Source organism: Heloderma suspectum, chromosome 1 (assembly GCF_057233095.1).
Source record: "Heloderma suspectum isolate Gila_16-S chromosome 1, 16-S_ref, whole genome shotgun sequence".
In the NCBI taxonomy this organism is placed as follows: domain Eukaryota; kingdom Metazoa; phylum Chordata; class Lepidosauria; order Squamata; family Helodermatidae; genus Heloderma; species Heloderma suspectum.
In genome coordinates, this window is record NC_139458.1 from 356,892,881 (window position 1) to 356,912,463 (window position 19,583).

General features: G+C 40.3%; 1 protein-coding gene across 6 annotated transcripts in view; it reads left to right on the plus strand.

The window, feature by feature from the left end:
• QKI (QKI, KH domain containing RNA binding) overlaps positions 1 to 19,583 on the plus strand; it is a 177,775-nt gene that overhangs the window by 26,504 nt on the left and 131,688 nt on the right. For all 6 annotated transcript variants that reach the window (XR_014786751.1, XR_014786752.1, XM_084827979.1 and 3 more), the window contains exon 2: positions 9,827 to 9,969. Coding sequence is in view for 4 of the 6 variants with exons in the window: in XM_084827979.1 (XP_084684105.1) it covers positions 9,827 to 9,969 (143 nt within the window). In the remaining 2 variants the exon portion in view is untranslated. The remainder of the gene's footprint in view (positions 1 to 9,826; positions 9,970 to 19,583) is intronic.

A 19,583-nucleotide genomic window follows, 5' to 3' on the forward strand; every position in this document is an offset into this window, starting at 1 on the left:
AGAATGATCAAGGGGCTGGAGCAACTCCCCTGTCTGGAAGGAGTATAATGTTTGGGGCTGTTCAGCTTAGGAAAGAAGTGAGTAAGGAAGGGAATGGGGGTATATAAAATTATTCCTGGTGTGAAGAAAGAGTATCCTAATACCAGAGCCTGGGTTTATTCAATGAAGTTGAATGGTGGGAAATTTAGGGCAGATAAAACAAAGTGCTACTTTACACAACACAGTTAAATTATGGAAGTTGTTATCACAAGATATAGTGATGGTCATCAACTTGGATAGGTTTGAAAGGGGATTAGAAAAAATCTTTGGGGATAACGCTATCAATGGCTACTAGTTAAAATGGTTATATTGCCTCCAGTGTGGCAATATGCTTCTGTATACCAGTCGCTGGGGGCCATGCATGGGAAGGTGCTATTGCACTCATGTCCAGTTTGTGGACCTCCCATATTCATCAGGTTGATCACTGTGGGAACAGAATGCTGGACTAGCTAGGCCTTTGGTCTGATCCAGCATGGTGGTTCTTATACTTTTTATTTAATCGCTATTGTTTTTAAAGTGGTACAGCATTGATGGGGAGACTGAGACCATAATTCTTGCTCTAAAATAACATTTCACTGCTCTTTTATTTTTAAAGTGCTTCATTGAAAAGTTCAGAGAGCATATAAAATAAAAATTTGTTCATTGTTGTGAGGAAAAGCTTCTCCTGAAAGATAAATCTCATATGCAAGAGATATTGCTGAGGATGTGTTGGGAGACATGAGATTTGAACTTCTGAAGGTGACTAAACATAACAATCTTAAAAGCCTGGATTTAAAACCAGGAGAAAATAATTTACTGATGTATCAGTTTAATGGGGATTGTCATGATTTGGAACACATGAAGTCTGTCATCGACTCGCAGCCTAATCCATTAATGCTAGCCATGACCTCCTAAATTAGACTTTAGGCACCAGGGTGGGATCTGAGTTACCCTTCAGGCACCTCTGAGGTGAATCTAGCTCAACTTCCACATCCTTGCCTTTGGTAGTGTGAAAAGCAGTTCAGCACGTATGAAAAAAGAGCCCAGGGCTCTCACAGTACTTGGTCAACCCTGACTGGTCCAAATTAAGAAAACTTTACTGAGATTCAGTAACTGCCATAGCTAGTTGAAAAGGTAAACGCTGCCCACTCAGTGTCCCTTATGGAATCATTCTGCATTAATAAGAAAAAATAGAAGCTGATTTTTTTTAATTGGCTGTAGTAGCATATTAGATTATGTGAAGACTTGAGTAGATATATGAAAAGAGGTACACTTTTTCATGTGTTCTCTGATGCTTTCCCTAGAATCAGTCACAGTGGCGTGTAGGGGCGAGGGACAGGTTACACTTTTGAACCATGGCTGTGTTTTGGTTCAAAGAAATACGGGAGAAGCGTAACTCATATCTTCTATGTCACATAAGTTGATTAAAATATAACGTGTAATAACAGGTAGTCCATATGGTGTTCGCTTAATATCCTCTATTTCCTCAAGGCCTAAGTAGTCAAGAACCAGAGCTGTTGTGAAATAGTTGATTGACACAAACAGCATTTCTACAGCTGTAGCAAATGCTAGTGTTACAAAATATTTTGCATTGCCATCAAGTTATAGCTTTATACTCAAATGAGCAATTGCTTTTATTCACTGAGAAGAATCAGCCTTAGCAGCTCATACTGTTTGGTTTCATAAGCTTGAGTACGTAGACTGTACTTGCTGAATATTAGTTATGTTAGCTTCTAGTGAATTTTACTATTTTACCAAAATGAGACATACTATTTAGGCTTTCATCCTTGTAAAATATAATTAGAATTGTTCTATTATAACTAAGGAATTGTATTTTGTGAATTATTTCAAACCCATTGTGTATCTCTGATAATGCTTCTCATCCATTCTCTTAAATAAACAGGTTGCTGCTGTCCAGCTTTCCGATAACATTCTCTATGTGTTCTTGTGAGCTGATAAACCTTTCTTCATCTGAACAATAACTTATTTCAAGTTTGGCCCACCAGATAACTCACCACTGGGAGAGATTGTATTGTGCGCCTTCCTCTGTAATCGATTAAATACTGATACTGAATTAGATAGTTCTTGCAGGTTTTGAAACTGGCCTTCATTAGAGCCATGGTAGGATTGGCTTTAAATTGCATAGAGCCCGGAATATGTTCTGTTAACCATAATCTGGGTTCACATAAGGTGTGCCCTAAGCAACCGGTTTTGCACCTACACTACTTGACAGAACATGTTTTTGTATGGATTCCAGGAACTTGAATGCTTAAGATCTGCTCTGCAAAACTGAGAGTAATAATCATTGAAATATGATCTAAAATTATGGTACCTATTCAACTTTTATAACTTATGGCCAGCTTAATGTCATAGAGCAGTGATTGGGTATTTGTCTAATGCCCCAATTTGTTTTATTACCTTTCAGTGAATGCTTCACTAGGTCATTGTTTCCTAAAGTTCTACAGCAAAGGCCCTTTTTTCGTGAATTACAATTGGAGGTAATTAATTATTCTTACATTCAAAGGGTTACTTTGATCGTATAGAAACAATTCGCCCTCAGATGAGCTTACCCACCTATGTTTGTGTGGTTGCTAATCTGGGTGTATCTCCTGAGCAGAAGGCGGCGATGTCACAGCAGGGACTCATGCACAGATACGTAAATGTGCTCTCACTGGTTCTGTTTATAGTTAGGCATATTTTGCTTGGGGCCTTGGAGGTGACTATATTGCACAGACTTTGCAGATGAGTATGGAAAAGCTTATCAGTCTGTGAACGCTTGTCATAGGGCAGCTAGAGCAGTGAAGACTAGCAAGGTACTCTACTAGAAGGTTTTTCAGTGCCTTACTGCAAAGCAGATTGCTGATGACAATGTGGCCTTGCTTCTACTTGGCAGCTGTAGAAGGATATTTGGGGTGGATGTGTTGATCAGCCCTTTAGCTTTTCAGGCAGCTGCCCTGCCTCCCATGTACTGCAAAGTGGAGCCTTTTAGCAATGTGTGGCGTTGTTCCTTGTGTGGTCTCTCCTTATTGTAGCTAAAATGTCTTTATAGTGCAAAGGTGGGGAACCTGTGGCCCTCCAGATGTTGGTCTACAATTCCCATCAGCCTCAGCCACCATAGACAATGGCCAGGGATGGTGGGAGCTGTAGTCTAACATTTGGAGGGCCACAGGTCCCTCACCCCTTACGGTGCCACTTGAACATTAAAAACACACACAACGTTTACTATTAGAAAATGGTACATGATTACTTATAAACAAAATTAAATTACGTGTGTGGAACTCTAATAATAGCACAAACCATGGGTTATATTATATCAAAACCTATTGTATTAGCATCTCAGTATCTGTGATAGGTTACCGAGCAAGAATATCGTTCTGTAGAGCAAGTGCCCAGGGCTGATACTTACCATACTGGTATATTTTCTCTCCATGAGATTTGAAGTAAATGTTAAATAAATTATCATAAATATTAATTTGAGAACTGAGAAAATAACAATTTTACATAGGGGATGTCAAATAAAAGTGTGAGGTCTTTATATTTTATCACAGTGAAAGACGGGATGGAATGACCTGAATCTTGGTCTGAATGTCTGTCTGTGTTGACAGTCGCCGTTCTGCATACAAAGCCGTGAATAAATACCACATAATCTGTTGCGTCATATTTATAATGGTTGACTTTTAAAACAGGCACAATTCATTAGGGTTCATTCTTTTCATAGAAAATCAGTCTTGAACATGTTTTGATAAGAGTAGTGGATTTGGCCTAAGAGGCAGTATATGTAGGTGAGGCCTGCGTCGTACTTGTATAGCTCAGTCAGCAACCTTGCTGATCTGTTGGCCACAGTTCAGTATGTGTGTAAGTAATAATAATAAATCTTATCTGCCCCACTATGCTGCTTTGGTCTGAAACAGTTGAGTGTTAATGTAGGCTAAAGGAATGTGGATGGTGAGTCCCTGACTACTCTTTAGCGTTTCCCCCAAATTTCCTCTACTCTTAGGCTGTATTTTCTTGCGTTGGCCAAACTTTTTCAAATGCACTTCTGCTTTAAAACCTACTGAATTAAAAATAACAATGGAGTCATTGCCTGCACTGTACTTTTGTGCCTGAAACGGAACTAACTCCAAGTGATTGTCAGCTTAAGATCTGTTTGATCTTCATGTCGGGGATCTGTTCAGATTCAGTCTCTTTTCTCCTGGCTAAAACAGTGAGTGGGACAATTGGTAAGAAATGAATGAGCTCTGAAGATTAATGTTAAGCTATTTGTTGGAGAGGGGTGGAGGGTATAGATCTGCTGCTGTATGCAGATTGATCCTTTGAAATACTATATATCACGTGTCTCTCTGTGTTGGGGGCTATGGTTTCTGAGGTGGTTCTGTATTTCATTTTCTTGCTTTGAGCTTTGGCATTGAAAACAGACCAGTTAGGCCATTAATGGAATGTGGGTGGGGATGTTGACTTTTAGCTTCTAAACTTCGCTATAAACAGTTCTGTGTGGTAAATCAGGTGTCTAAATGTATAGGGAGAAGTCTGTGGTTATTGGCTCAACTTAGCATAGCTCCATGGTGAGCTGCCTTGCTCCTCATCACCCAACCCTCAGGGGAGACTTTTCAGGAGCCACAGTAAGGAAGGGGGGGGGAGAATTCCATAGCATTGAAGTTTTTGTTGTTGAACTAGGTTGGATGCAACCTAGTGTGCCCACAATTCATTGCAAAGTTTTACTGCAGCCTGTCTATTCACTGAAGCCAGTGTCCTAGGAATGGTTCTTAGAAAACTAATGTTCTAAGTCCTCTGTGGTGAAACCTAGGAAAGTGTTAATATTGTCGCAATGATTTTAAGGTTAGAGGAGTATAGTGCTTCAAGAGGAATATGCAGTACAATTCCCCTGTACTTTTAATTGCTCTTTGTTTTCTGTGAAATACTTTTAAGCTCTCAGAGGATATATTAAATTGAAGTAACTGAGAGACTGTGCTTTTATGTACAAATTGAGATTCTTTTGATATTTGCATGTTTTTTTCACCATACAGCAAAAGCATCTAATCAGGAGTCTACAAATTTTAGCTGGGCTAGTGATATTTGGCTTTCTTGCTTCCTGCTCTAGAATCATGGACAGCTTTGGTTTAAATGTTGAAGTCATTTTGGTGTAAGCGTTGTAGCTGCACACAGTGTAAAGGATTTGCAGCCCTGCAAGTCCACTTTTGCAATACAAAATTATAGAATGGAGACAATAACTGGCTTCGCACAATCACCACAGCCCACTGTCGCTTATTTATTTGTGTCAGCTGCTGTTTTGAATATTCAAGTGGGTGGTCAGCATGGCTTGTCATGTTGTGTGTACCAGGTTAAAAAAACTTAACACAACCCTAAAACAGCGCAGGAGTTGCCAAGTAGCTAAAAGTATATTGTCGACCTGCAGTCTGACAAGCCAGTCATTTAAGGCAGTATGAACTAGTTTCACAAAGGAGATGATTAGGAACCTAAGGGCTTTGAAATGAGTAGAAAGCATGCTCCATTTTAAATTCCATAAAATGACGGAACATATTAAAACAGACTGCCGGTTTAATGTTTTTAAACTCTTGCTTTTTCCAATTTTTCTAAATAAATAAATGTAATAATTCTGAGATGGTTTACAATTGTGAGGGGCATCACTGTTCTGTTTTTTTAAAATACTTACCCTCCCTCCCAGGAGTTCGGGGTGAGCCCCATTTTATCCTCACTATGAGATTACATTATGCTGAGAGGGATGGCTGGCCCAAGATAACCCAGTGAGCTTCATGGCTGAGAGGGGGATTTGAATTCAATCTTTCTCGTCTAAATTTGGCATTTTAGCCATTACATCACACTGGTTTTTGGAAGAACAGGTTCGTACATCATGAAGCATTCAAGAAAGAAAGAAAAATGCTATGTAGTGAAAACCTGCTTTTTCACAACCAACTGTGGGATACATAAACTTCCAGGTTTATTGTGGCATAAGCTTTGTGGACTAGTGCCCCACTTTAGGGGTGTACGGATTCCCCACTGTCTGTTCTGGTGGGGAATCTGTGGGGGGGAGGCGATCCGTTCCTCACCCCCGGAATCCTCTAGAGCGGCTCTGCTCCACGAGGATTCTGGGGGGAGGCGGAAATGGCTTGGGGGCCGCTTACCTTCCCTCCTGCGGGCCAGAGCTGTTCGCCTCCTCCCTGTCCCTGCTGATTGCCATGTCTTTTCTTAAAAAACAAAACAAAAAATGATCGGGAGGATGTGCCCATGGACTTATACGCAAAATAGCCGTGAATCTTGTGTATAAGCCTATGGACACATAGACGCAAGATTCGTTACTCTTATTTGTGTCTAATTCTATGGGCGCATCCTCCCGATCGCCTTTTTTAAAAGAAAAGAAAAGACATGGCAATCGGCAGGGACAGGGAGGAGGCGAACTGCTCTTGCTGGCAAGAAGCAGCTGCCGTTCCGCCTCCAGTCCTCCTGGAGCGGAGGTAAGTGGTCCCAATCCGCTGTGGATTCCTGAGGCCGGATTCCAAAGAATCTGGCCTCATTTGAATCTGTAGCGGATTTCTCTGACATCCCTACACAACATGCTAACCCGCCTAGTGTGGGTTGTTAAACCATGGGTTATGTGTTGTCTGAATGCAACACATTTTCTGCAGGGTGGCTTATCGTGTTGTCTGAATGCGACGCTTTTTCCTCATGGTGGGTTATCGTGTTGTCTGAACACAGCGTGTTTTCTGCAGGGTTGCTCGTTAACCATGCAGTGTGGCTTGTTAGCTACCCTGAACAATACAACAACAAGCCATGAGTTCTCAAGGTGGATTGTTCGAGGAAAAATAAACCACATTGCATGGTTAATAAACCACACTGCGGAAAATGTGCTGCGTTCAGACAACATGTTAACCCACCCTGCAGAAAACATGCTGCATTCAGACAACACAGTTACCCATGGTGGGTTAGCACGTTGAGTGAACCCTGTGAACGTTGGCCTCAGTTGCTGATATATAGTCACCTCTTCACAGAGGAAAGAGTTGGCTGATACACAAGTCACCTCTTCACAGAGGGGGGAAAAATGCATACTGGGGCCAAAAGCCCATTTAACAATTTAATTTTCTGCAAAGGAATGTAGTTTCCTTGAAGTAAGTGGTGTTTGGCAAATAGGGGTACTGGTAATATAAGGCCTGAAGATGGAGTCTACATAGCCATGCACCCTTATAATCGTGTCAGTGCCTGAAGTAATGAGATGCCCCGGGTTACATGGGTTATATTTGGGATAGTAGACACCTGGTTGAAGTTCTTGGCATGTGTCCATACAACTTTGCTCCTGTAGATCAGTAAGTAACTACTTCATTAGGTTACAAGCTCCTAAAATACAATTGTTGTTGATAACTGTGCAAATAAATGAGGGTGGGTGGGTGCTGCTTTTTAACAATGCATCATGTATTCTAGCCAACACAGTAGCACCCATGCACAAGAGGGAGATATTGGCAGACTCTGGGAAATCCCAAAGTTTGCAGAACTAAACCCTACTTTATGTGTCTCCCCCCACCCCCCTCCTCCTCAGGTGTTGGGTACTGCAAACACAGCCACATAAGGACTCAGTGGCATGGATGTTGAGATATTGAGTGGGGAAAAAACGGACAAATGGGTGGGAGCAGGTAATGAAATAGAGTGGCTGGAAAGGGAGGATGGAGGAATTCATACACAGATATTTTAAAATGTCTCCCGGGATGGAAGTGAGAGCTGCCCATAGAAATAATGGAGAAATCAAAGATATTTATGTAGCTGGAATTGGGTACCAGTTTGTCCAGTCCATCCCCCAGAATAATCCCTGAAGGTAGCAGCCAAGAGATGAATTCCTGCTCTTTCTATCTTGGTGCTTATTTAGTGAGAATTCTATAAATTGCCCCATCAGACCTCCTCCCAGACCAAGACATCCAGAAGTCTCATGTTCCATTGACTTGCATGCAGACTGGTTGCATTTGTTTATTTTTTTTTTCAAAAACAATAAACACACACATTATGGGCATGATATATGTCAAGTTAAAGCAGGGATTTGTCCTAGTCGCATGCATGCCAGGGCTACACTGTAATATTTGTTGTGGTGCTCTGTGTAGTCCTTCTATGTCTGATAGTCAGAAGTGAGTATTGTTGCATATGTAGCCAAAATGGCACTAACCGTGCACCAGAGGGAGGTATTGCCAGGTTCAGGGAAACCTCAAAGTTTGCAGAAGTACAAAATGTAAGTATCAAATAGTGAACAGAATGGAAAATTGTAGTTTGAAAGAGGCTGCTTCTAACAGGTTTAGATGTTTTAGTTTTGACTTTATTAAGCAGCTTATAAAATAGTCATGTTGTGTATGACAAGGTAGAATTGTCTCCAGTCTATCAGGCAAGGAAGCCTTTCAAAATAAGGGTAGGGCTAGAAATTTCTAAGGTGCCAATGTTCCACAAGTAACTGACGCAAGGTATGTATGGACACATGAGCTAAAAACATCTGTTGGCTAATAACGGTTGTGGACATTTCAAATGATGTTACTGAGAGTTGTGACATTTTATATTAATGTCACACATGTCAGTTTAACTTGCCAAAAGTTGGACTCCTTTTTAAAATCACTGTGGTTCAGAAATCATACTATATCTGTAATCAGTATGCTTGCTTGAAAGCTTAACTGATCTTGGTTAATGTCGGGTTGATTGCTGGCAAAAGAGTGATCTATGCTCTGATCATGAAGGAAACAGGAGGCCTGATGTGAATGACTGGTTGGATAGTGGCCAGTATTATCTGAAATGATTCCAGCTGTGTTCTCGACCTGCAGCTAGATGTATAGATGGAGAGCTGATGTGGCAGTCATTTGTAAATGTTCTTTTCTCTGGAGTATTGCATCGCACATGTTGGATCTGGTTTGTTGCATTGGCTTAGAAAAGGTTATCTGGTTGGGGATGTCATTTAAGTGCCTTTGCTTAAAATCCAACCATTACCTGGTAAGAGGCCATAGGATTACTCAGAGTTGATTTGCATCTCGGAGACTAATGGATCCAGTTAAGTTCTAGAACTCCTGGTGACTTCGTTTGCTCTAGTTTCCTCAGAAGTTAAACCTATAATGTCTGGATTTGTTTTCATAAAAGAAGCAAAACACTTGTATTTTGGAAAGCTTTAAATGGCACCTCTGCTTTCAGTGTTTTGCTTTACTACGCTGAAGCTGGACAAGTGAAATTTTCTGGTTTCAATTATTGAGAGGATTTGTACTTGCAATTTTATTTCTTGTACTTAAATTGCTTTTGAATATTTTAAGAAAGCAAATATTTAAATGAAATGGGATTTCAGAACCTGAATGTCCTCCAGTACCTCAAAGTACCTCCTAATTGCACTAATAGAATCTTAAACTTCAGGCACTTTGAGAATATAATCAGATTGAACTTCAGCTACCTCAAATGTTTTGTCATGGTGCTCCGTAATGGGCATACTGAATAGTATGAAAAAGATCACATTTATTTTCTGTTTACCTCACTTCACATCTTTATAATAAACAATAATTCAGCTGATCTGCAAATTTTCCTTGTTGAGATATTTTTAGCCGTGCATCTGCACTATATGTTTGACTAGAACAGCATTTTTGTAATTTAAAGAAAATATTGTTAAAGAATGAATAGTTGGCAGTTGCAGAAATGTTTTTAAAAGGCGCACTTCTATATTCAGTTTCTAATTATTTTGTTAAAAAACTGCAGTGATCCATAGAGATGCTAGTGAAATTAAATAATTGTTCTAGATTTTTTAATGTCTTATGTTTAATATAATACATAGTATACATTTTTCCCCCCACAGAAATTAGCAGAGTACGGAAAGACATGTATAACGACACATTAAATGGTAGTACGGAGAAGAGAAGTGCAGAGTTACCTGATGCTGTGGGACCTATTGTACAGTTACAAGAGAAACTATATGTGCCTGTAAAAGAATATCCAGATGTAAGTACCTACTTTAAGTGAATATATATTCTGGCTCGTGTGATACCCTCTCAATGTGCCTTCTCATGTGGTCTCATTTGTGCAAGTTTTTTTGGATCCAAGAATGCTACTTGGAGGTAAGGTCGGATATCTAGAGCAATAATTGTATTTGCTATTTTATAGCTGTATGGTGAATGTTATCTTTCTTTCTTGCCCTAAACTAGACGTAGGAAATCAGTCACGTAACATTTTTACCTGTCAATTAACAGTGTCACTTAGCCATTACCATAGTTGACCAAGCCCAAAACAACTATAACCCTGTTCCAGTTTGCTGGGTACTAGAGGTTATCTGATTCTATCATGGGTAATAATTTTTGCTTTCATCCCCCCAGCATTCATTTGTGTGCTCATGAGCATATCAGTTGGCCACAGTAAGATGCTCTCCAGCTGATCCCATATATGGAATCCTAATGTAGCATTCCTATATATGAGAACAGACATATCCTAGCATGCAGCTGCAATGAGATTTGGTGGGGTCCTTTGCCCTTCCTCCTCTTAATTGGACCGTATAGGGCTGTGAGAGCCACACTTCAGAATTTTTGGCATTTTACCTTAACAGTAGGAGAATATTTGAAACGTCATAGTTGTTGTTTTTTAAGTTTACTGAGCTATGCAAAAAAAAATTGAGTACTCTTGAATAACGTTCTAAATACACATCAGCATATTTTCAGCAATATTAAAGACATGGCTTGACTTGTTTAGTAAGTTTCTTAACTTAAATGTCAGTTTAATACAAGACAATATAATGTTAAAATGTTTTTGATTTGATTGATTGACCCTTTGATGTTTTGAGTGAAAGTCCAACTCTACACCTGTACTTTTGAACTGTTAAGGAATCTGTACAGTAACATCTGCCAGAAAAAGATCTAGAACTCGATCCAGTGCTACCTACCATGGGCACAACACTTGTGTACATTGCTGAGGGGAGAGGAAGTGCTGAACTGGGACTGAGATGGGTGAATCATTCCTGCTCCATCCACTTAGCTTGTTTCTCTTGCCTGAACAGGTGTGTCTGTGATTCACCTGACCCAAAAAGAAAACTTTATGGACAGAACCTATGCAACAACAGATTTATAAATCCCACCTGAGTGTTCTGGACTTCAAGAATGTATGTGGTTTGTGGTCCCTGAAGCACTCCGTAAAACCAGATAGCACAAACTAGTACACACACACACACACACACACACACTTCAAACAGTATTAGAGTATAACCTGGTTTGCATGTTGTTTAACCCAGGAATTGCCAGGGATGAGCAACGTGACGAGCGTGCTGCCTCCCATGTGCTTATCGCTTTTGCTTTCAGTTAACTATCCAGGAATGCCTCACTCCTGGTTGTTTTGTGACATCCAAACCTGGAAACTCTGGTTTAGGGGTTAACTCATGGTTTGTTGTTGTTTTAACTAGATTGTTTAACCCATGAAGAACCCAGAATTTCTGGGTTTATATGTCACAAAACAACCCAGGAATGGGGTGTTCCCGGGTTTTAATTAAAAGTTGAAACAACACACTTGCAGCTTATGCATGTCAGTTGTCCTCCACAATTCCTGGGTTAAACAAACCAGGTCAATAACCAAACTTTGCAATGAGGAAACAAGACACATCACCAGATACAACTAGGATGATTAGAAGCATAATAGAAATAGTGGCTAGCATATTTCTTACTAAAAGTAAAGTTTAAGTTCTTATTCCACTTAACCAACAAAACGGTTATCACCAAGTTCTTATATCTACCTTTTATATCTACCTTTCTGGCAGACATGGTTGGCAGAGCTTAGGTAATCATGTTTGGTAGGCTTCGTTCTCCCGGGATCTCTCTGCTCAACCATTGCAAAATCTAACTATTTATAACATTCTACTTAACATTAGTTCGAGTCCTTTGTCTTAAACAAACACCAGTGCAGCTTGACTCAGAACAGGAGCTTCAGACCCACTCATAGCCTGCACTTAGCTCTTGCACATCTACAGTGGACTGAATTACATTTTTGGTACTTCTGTTGCTCCCTGGAAAAATTATCCACAAAATATTCTTAATTTTAAAAAGTATATGTTACACTGATGGGTACAATAGTATTTTTTTCAGTTACAAGACGATGTGGAAATATTAATTATGAATTAGTGTAGAATACACTTGACTGTAAAAACATTGGTGGTTACCAATATGGAGGGAGACGGTATTAGCTTTGATGCATGAATGGTTAAGTAAATTATGGTATATACGTAGCTAAAACAGTGAGTTACAGATTTCATAAATATATATATAGGTGACTTAACAAATTGCTGTGAATCACTCAGAGCTTCCGTTATTGGATGGTATAGAAATGTAATAAATAATCTTCAATTCAGAGTCTTCCCATTTTTATGCAAAGTGATAATGTGAGGAATGTGTTTATTGCAAGTGGTATTGAATCTTTTTTTAGGTTAAATTGTAGTTTATGTTAGGTGGAGATTTTATTTGTATTATCAAATTGTAGTTTTTATAGTACTTACTAGAGAAGTGAAAGCGATTGGTGGGGAAGCTAGCATTGGTATAGTACCATAGCTAAGAGTCCCCTATACAAACCTCACTTCTGCCATGAACTCCTTGAATGGTCTGAGAGAAACTACAATCACTTCGCCTCAGTTCTCCATCTACAAAGTTGGATAACATTGACCTACCTTCTAGGATATTAGGATTATTGAGAATATATGTGAAGTGCTTGGAATAATAAAGTGTTATAAGAATATTAGTAGTTTGCCTCAAACGTGTCTGAAAATATTATTATATCTCTAAACTGCCCTTCTTCCAAGAAGGTCAGGGCAGTGTACATGGTTCTTCCTTACTGCATTCTGTCATGGCAACAGCCATGTGAGTTTGATGAGAGAGAGAGACTGGTTCAAGGTTACCTAGTAAGGTTCATGACTGAAACATAGGAAGCTGCTTTATACCAAGTCAGACCATTGGTGCATCTATCCCTTAATGTCAACGCTGACTGGCAGTGACTCTCCCGGGTTTCTGGCAGGAATTTTTTCCATCCCTACCTGGATATGCTGGAGATTGAACCTGGAACCTTCTACATGCAAATCATGTGTTCTGCCACTGAGCCACTTCACATCCCTGATCAGGGATTTGATCTCTCTGGTCCAAATCTGACATTTAAACCCCACTGCATCACACTGATTCATAGTGACCAGAATGAAATCTATTTATTCCTTGCATTAGTTGCCCTATAGGTAATAGCTTTCAGGACAACATAAATAAAAACACAAAATCCCAAATCCAAATAAAAACAGAAGCATAAAACAGTTATTTAAAAGCAGCATCAATTAAAGCAGTGGAGGATAACACAGGCATCACAAGAAGAACTAAAAATATCAAAAGATAAAACTAATCCCCCCCTTTAATTCTGATTTTTAAATTGGGGCTGGAAAAATCCCAGATGCTTGTCTGCCTGACCTCAAAATATTTAGTGCTTTTGGCATGGAATTTGTGGCAGTGGGGTTGAAAACATTGCCCTGTCCTAAATGTAAAGCAGATGAGGTACTTGAGGGATGGAGCTAGCATTGCTGCATTCCATCACCTGCTTCCCTCATTTCCTTCCCTTACTTGTTTCCCTACTTGCTACACTGAATAGGGACCTGGAACCAGAGAATGAAAAAAACAGCAGTGACAGAGACCTCTGCCAGGATCCTGCTTTTTCTGACATCACCTGAGGTTTTTGGTTTTTTTTTGCTGAATTGGGTTCAGGAGAATTTCTGAATATCAGATTTCCATTTGTAGTGGCTCATGGTCCTTGCTGCTTTTCTCTCTTTAGACCCCTGTTTTGCACAAGATTTCTGAAAAGTTTTATATGTTGATAAGCATTTTCCCAGACATACAAATGTCCCCCTCTCCTAAATTTCTGAAGCAGCTGCCATGTGAGAGTATTATGAATATTTCGTATGACTATATCTGGGGTTATATTGCTGTGATGCGATGAACAAATGTGTGCATTTTGGGGCTGGCAGCCACCTGTGAAATATGTCAGCTAGGGCCAAACTAGATGAGAAGTTGGGAGACTAATGGTAAAATCTTACACATCCCCCCCCCCCAAGTTAAAACCAGTGATGGGGGATGTGAGAACTGAATTGGGGACTAGACACTTAGTGCTGGAGGAGATTAACCTTGCTGCCCATATTGTATTACCAATTTAATTTTCCCCTCCCTCCAAACCGCTGTTTGCTTTGCATGGAAAAATACAAAGGTACCATGCGAGGAGAAGGGCCATAGGTCATTGGCAGAGGACATGCTTTATGTTCAGTAGGTCCCAAGTTCAATCCCTAGCATCTCCAGTTAAAAGGATCAGTTAGGAAGTGATGGGAAAGGCTTCTTCCTGAGACTCTGGAGAGCCACTGCCTGTAAGAGTAGGCAGTACTGGGCTAGAAAGACAAATAACTGACCTGGCAGAGGGCAGCTTTCAGTGTTCCTTTGTACCAGTATGCTTTCTTCTGCAGGCAAGTAGTAGCTTCTAAGGTGGAATGTGGCTTGGGAAAATTGTATGTTTGTGGAGGGTGGGGAGGCAAAGAATCACATCCGCTTTCCTACCACTGCAGTCCCAAAGTCATTCAGAGTCCTCTCTCTTGTGATTGTTTTTAACTTAAAATGCAGGAGATCCACTTATACCCTGACATCTTGTCTAGATTGGTGCTACGGGTCACAGATGATGATGATGAATCTATTAAGGGCATTTCAGTTGTCAGTATAGCACCCCTTGCCCGCTGCTAGGTTAGTGATGGTTTGTAATAGCTAATGATGGTTTAGTCCCATATAGCTGGTTGGTGGCCCTGCGGCAGCACGCCAGGTAAAATACTCTAGAAAGCAATGACAGGGCAGTCTCCCTGATCCATCTCTTACAAAATAAGGTAAGTTGATCCGTCCCATCTGTTTTCCAAATGCTGGCACTACTAGATAAGTTGAGTTTTTTTCTTCAGACAGTGCATTGAATATTTATAGTTTTTCTTTTCTAACTTCCCTTAATTAGGAATCTAGGAAGCAAATAAGCTGAGACTTAGTTTCTTTTGTCCTATTTGCTAGTTCATAAAGGAGATGAGAGACCATGAATACCTCTTTTCAAAATGTGTGTTAGCTGCTGGGGATTTTTCTCAGTGGCAGATGAACATGATCAGTGTGTCACTTGCTTGGGGAAAGCACATCCCTGACAATTGTCAGCATTGCCATCAGCTAGGTAATAGAGCACTGAAACTTAAATTGGACAACCTGACTATGTACCTTACAGGAATCCAGCTTGCCAGTAAAAGACATCATAAGATCAGACTCCTACCAAAAAAAGAGAGCCTTTCAAACATGATCCTTGGGGTCCAGTTTAAATATTCTGTCAGTCGATAGTGCAGCGAGTAAACGAGTACTTCACCTTGTTGGAATTGCCACCAGCCAAAAGGGTCTGCACTGTTCAGAATCAGCTTGGGGGTTGTCAGAATTCCTGTGTGCCCTCCGTGCATTGGACATGCTAACTTGAGGGTTGGTTGTAAATAGAACATGGATTTTCTATGGAAAATGGTTATACATCTGCTAGAATTCTTTTGCCATTCAGCTCAGGCCTTGAAAAGAGTAACAACCAGAAAGCAAGCTAATCCCATTGAGAGTCTTTAAAAACAAATTTGGAAGTATTCTGATTGTTCAAGCATATAATATGGGACATGCAACTCTTTCTAGATTGGTACACTTGTTACAGAACAGTTGCAAAAAGTTCTTATAATCTGGAATCCGTATGGCTTAACTTGTCTGGGTATGCCTATTGTTTAATGTGCTTTAGTTAGTCAAGTATATTTCTGGCTTGTTTCCGGTAAATTTATGATCAGTCGAAATACCAGAGGCTTCCAGTTAGAACAGAAGATACTTGATTATTTTTATTGCTAAGTTTGCAAAAAGCATTGGTAGGTTTGTTTTTCTTATTAGGGCTTACCACTTTCTCTGACCTAGCCACTTCATGGTTTAGTTTAAACTTGCCATTGTCAATGAACAGCAATACCAAAAATACAACCAGGTGCTCAACTGCCGTTTCATAGTGTTTAAGCAAGAAAAGGAATCAGTCACTATTAAAATGCTTAAAATTACATAAATTTTAATTTCAGCTTTCATTCATAAATGTTGGACTGAATTCATGTTTTAGACTGCGAATTGCAGTACTAGTAAAATGAATTGTTAATCATTGTTAATAAGTCTCTGTTTTCTGACTTTCCTTAGCAAAAAGTCTAAGATTATGCATAATTATCACATTTCAAGTGCATGTGTTCTATGACCATTTAAGCCAAGAATGGGCAACTTGCAGTCCTAGGGCTACATGCAGCCCTTTGCACGCACAGACTATTTGAAATTAAACAATTAGTTAGACTCTGCAAGAGCTATCTGTCACTTCCCTAGCAGCCCTCTGGGTGGGAAGGAAGAGGGAGTGAGAGAAAAGGGAGTGGCAGAAAGAAGAACTGTTGCTGGTTTTTATTGTTGGCATTTATTATTTTTATTGTTTGTATGTTTTTATCACTTTTAATATTTAATTGTTTTATGTATTTTGTTGCTGTGAGCTGCCTTGGGAGGGCTTCTGACCTGAAAGGCGGCCAAAAAATATTTTAAATAAATAAATAAGAAAGTGTGACCCACCCACTTTTGGCTCTGGCCTAGCTCACCATTGACTTCAGCCCTGCTCATCTTTCCTGTGAGGACAGATTACCCAAGGGGAAGTGTAGCCACAGAAAAGGTTGGCCGGCCTGAGTTTAAGCTTAAAAGAAGTCGTACAGTGATGAAAATATGTATTCAAACGTGCTGAGAAAAATGGGAGAACTATTGGATTTACTTAAATATTCAGTGTTGATTTATGCATTTTAAGAATTTAAAGTGCATCTTCAGTGTTGCTGCTCCCATGGGGAACATCAAGTTATTAAAAGTTTAAAAGAATAGTAAAAGAAACAGATCAGTAAATAGTATTTTGATATTTTTATTGTTTTTAATGTTCTTGTTTTTATTGTTTTACATTGCCTTAATGGCTTTTTAGCAGATAAGGTGGTAGTATATAAATGTTAATAATAAATAAATCGTAAAACAATAAAAGTGACGCTATAGTAAAAGCATAAGAGCATAAATAGGATAAAGAACAATTTAATCATGACTTTAAAAGGCCTGAGAAAATGAAAAGGTCCTCATCTGTTGGCTAAAAAGACATCTGAGCAGGAACCAGACAAGGCTATCCAGGAAAAGTGTTCTAGAGGCGAGATACCACAAGTGAAAAGGCTCTCTCTCAGATAGCCACATTTCTGATTACAGAAGAAGGCACATGGATTAGGTCCCCAGAGGGTGATCTGAGCAGAGGCTATTGTTGGAAGAAATACTCTTTCAGGTCTCAGGCCATATAGAGCTTTAAAGGTAAGACACCAGCATTCTAGCTTGGAAATGGACTGGCAGGCAGTATCACGGTTGAGATATGTTCCCGTTGTCTGGTCTTAGATGACAGTCTAGCAGGTGTGTGTTGGACAAACTGTAGTTTTATGCCAGTCATGAAAGGTAGCCAGCCTCATGTACAACACAATGCACTTATCTAAACTGGAGATTACGAGAACATGTAAAAGTATAGCCAGGCTATCCCTGTTCAGGAGTGGTTGCAACTGGTATACCAGCCTCAACTGGTGAAAGGCGCTGTGTGCTAGGGGTATCATTTTGGCCTCCAGCAGCAAGACTGAATCCAGCAGCATCCCTAGACGGGTAACCAGATCTTTTAGAGATAGTGCCACCCCATCCAGAATGGATCAAACACCAACTCCTTGGGTAGACAAGCCACCTATCAACAGTATTGGTGGTTTCATGTAGATGTTGAAAAGCATGAGAGACAGTATATGACTCTATATGTTATAGCATAAATGTCATGAGAGTGAGCAGTACTGTTCCAGCACCACCTTCTGGAATAGACACTACTGAAGCACGGTGCCTCCAAGACCAACAGCCTGTCGAACAGGATGCCATGCTCAGTGGTATTGAAAGCAGCTGAAAGCTCCAGGAAAATTAGCAGGGTCACCTCCTTCATAAGGGTCAAGTGGTTTAGTAAACCACCTTGACAAGATTTATTACATTAGCTGTACCCATTTCTTTTATATTTTGATTTGTGTATACATTACATCTTTTTTGTTGTTGTTTATTCGGTCAGTTGCTTCCAACTCTTCCTAACTTCATGGACCAGCCCACGCCAGAGCTTCCTGTCGGTCGTCGCCACCCCCAGCTCCCCCAAGGTCGAGTCCGTCACCTCCAGAATATCATCCATCCATCTTGCCCTTGGTTGGCCCCTCTTCCTTTTGCCTTCTGCCTTCCACTTTCCCTAGCATCAGCATCTTCTCCAGGGTATCCTGTCTTCTCATTAGGTGGCCAAAGTACTTCAGTTTTGCCTTTAAGATCATTCCCTCAAGTGAGCAGTCTGGCTTTATTTCCTGGAGTATGGACTGGTTTGATCTTCTTGCAGTCCAAAGCACTCTCAGAATTTTCCTCCAGCACCACAGTTCAAAAGCATCTATCTTCCTTCACTCAGCCTTCCTTATGGTCCAGCTCTCACAGCCATAGGTTACTACGGGGAATACCATTGCTTTAACTATGCGAACCTTTGTTGTCAGTGTGATGTCTCTGCTCTGAACGGTTTTATCCAGATTTGTCATTGCTGTCCTCCCAAGAAGTAAACGTCTTCTGATTTCCTGGCTGCAGTCAGTGTCTGCAGTAAACTTTGTGCCTAGAAAGACAAAGTCTGTCACTGCCTCCACGTTTTCTCCCTCTATTTGCCAGTGATCAGTCAAGCTGGTTGCCATAATCTTGGTTTTTTTTAGGTTTAACTGCAACCCAGCTTTTGCGCTTTCTTCTTTCACCTTCGTCATGAGGTTCCTCAGCTCCTCCTCGCTTTCAGCCATCAAAGTGGTATCATCTGCATATCAGAGATTGTTAATGTTTCTCCCAGCGATTTTAACCCCAGCCTTGGATACATCAAGCCCGGCACGTCGCATGATGTGTTCTGCGTACAGGTTGAATAGGTAGGGTGAGAGTATACAGCCCTGCCGTACTCCTTTCCCAATCTTAAAGCAGTCTGTTGTTCCATGGTCTGTTCTTAGCGTTGCTACTTGGTCGTTATACAGATTCCTCAGGAGGCAGACAAGATGACTTGGTATCCCCATACCACCAAGAACTTGCCACCATTTGTTATGATCCACACAGTCAAAGGCTTTAGAGTAGTCAATAAAACAGAAATAGATGTTTTTCTGAAACTTCCTGGCTTTCTCCATTATCCAGCGGATATTGGCAATTTGGTCTCTAGTTCCTCTGCCTTTTTGAAACCCAGCTTGTACACCTGGCAATTCTCGTTCCATGAATTGCTGGAATCTACCTTGCAAGATCTGGAGCATTACCTTACTGGCATGTGAAATAAGTGCCACTGTTCGATAGTTTGAACATTCTTTGGTGCTTCCCTTTTTTAGTATGGGGATATAAGTTGATTTTTTCCAATCTGTTGGCCATTCTTGTGATTTCCAAATTTGCTGGCATATGGCATGCATCACCTCGACAGCATCATCTTGCAAG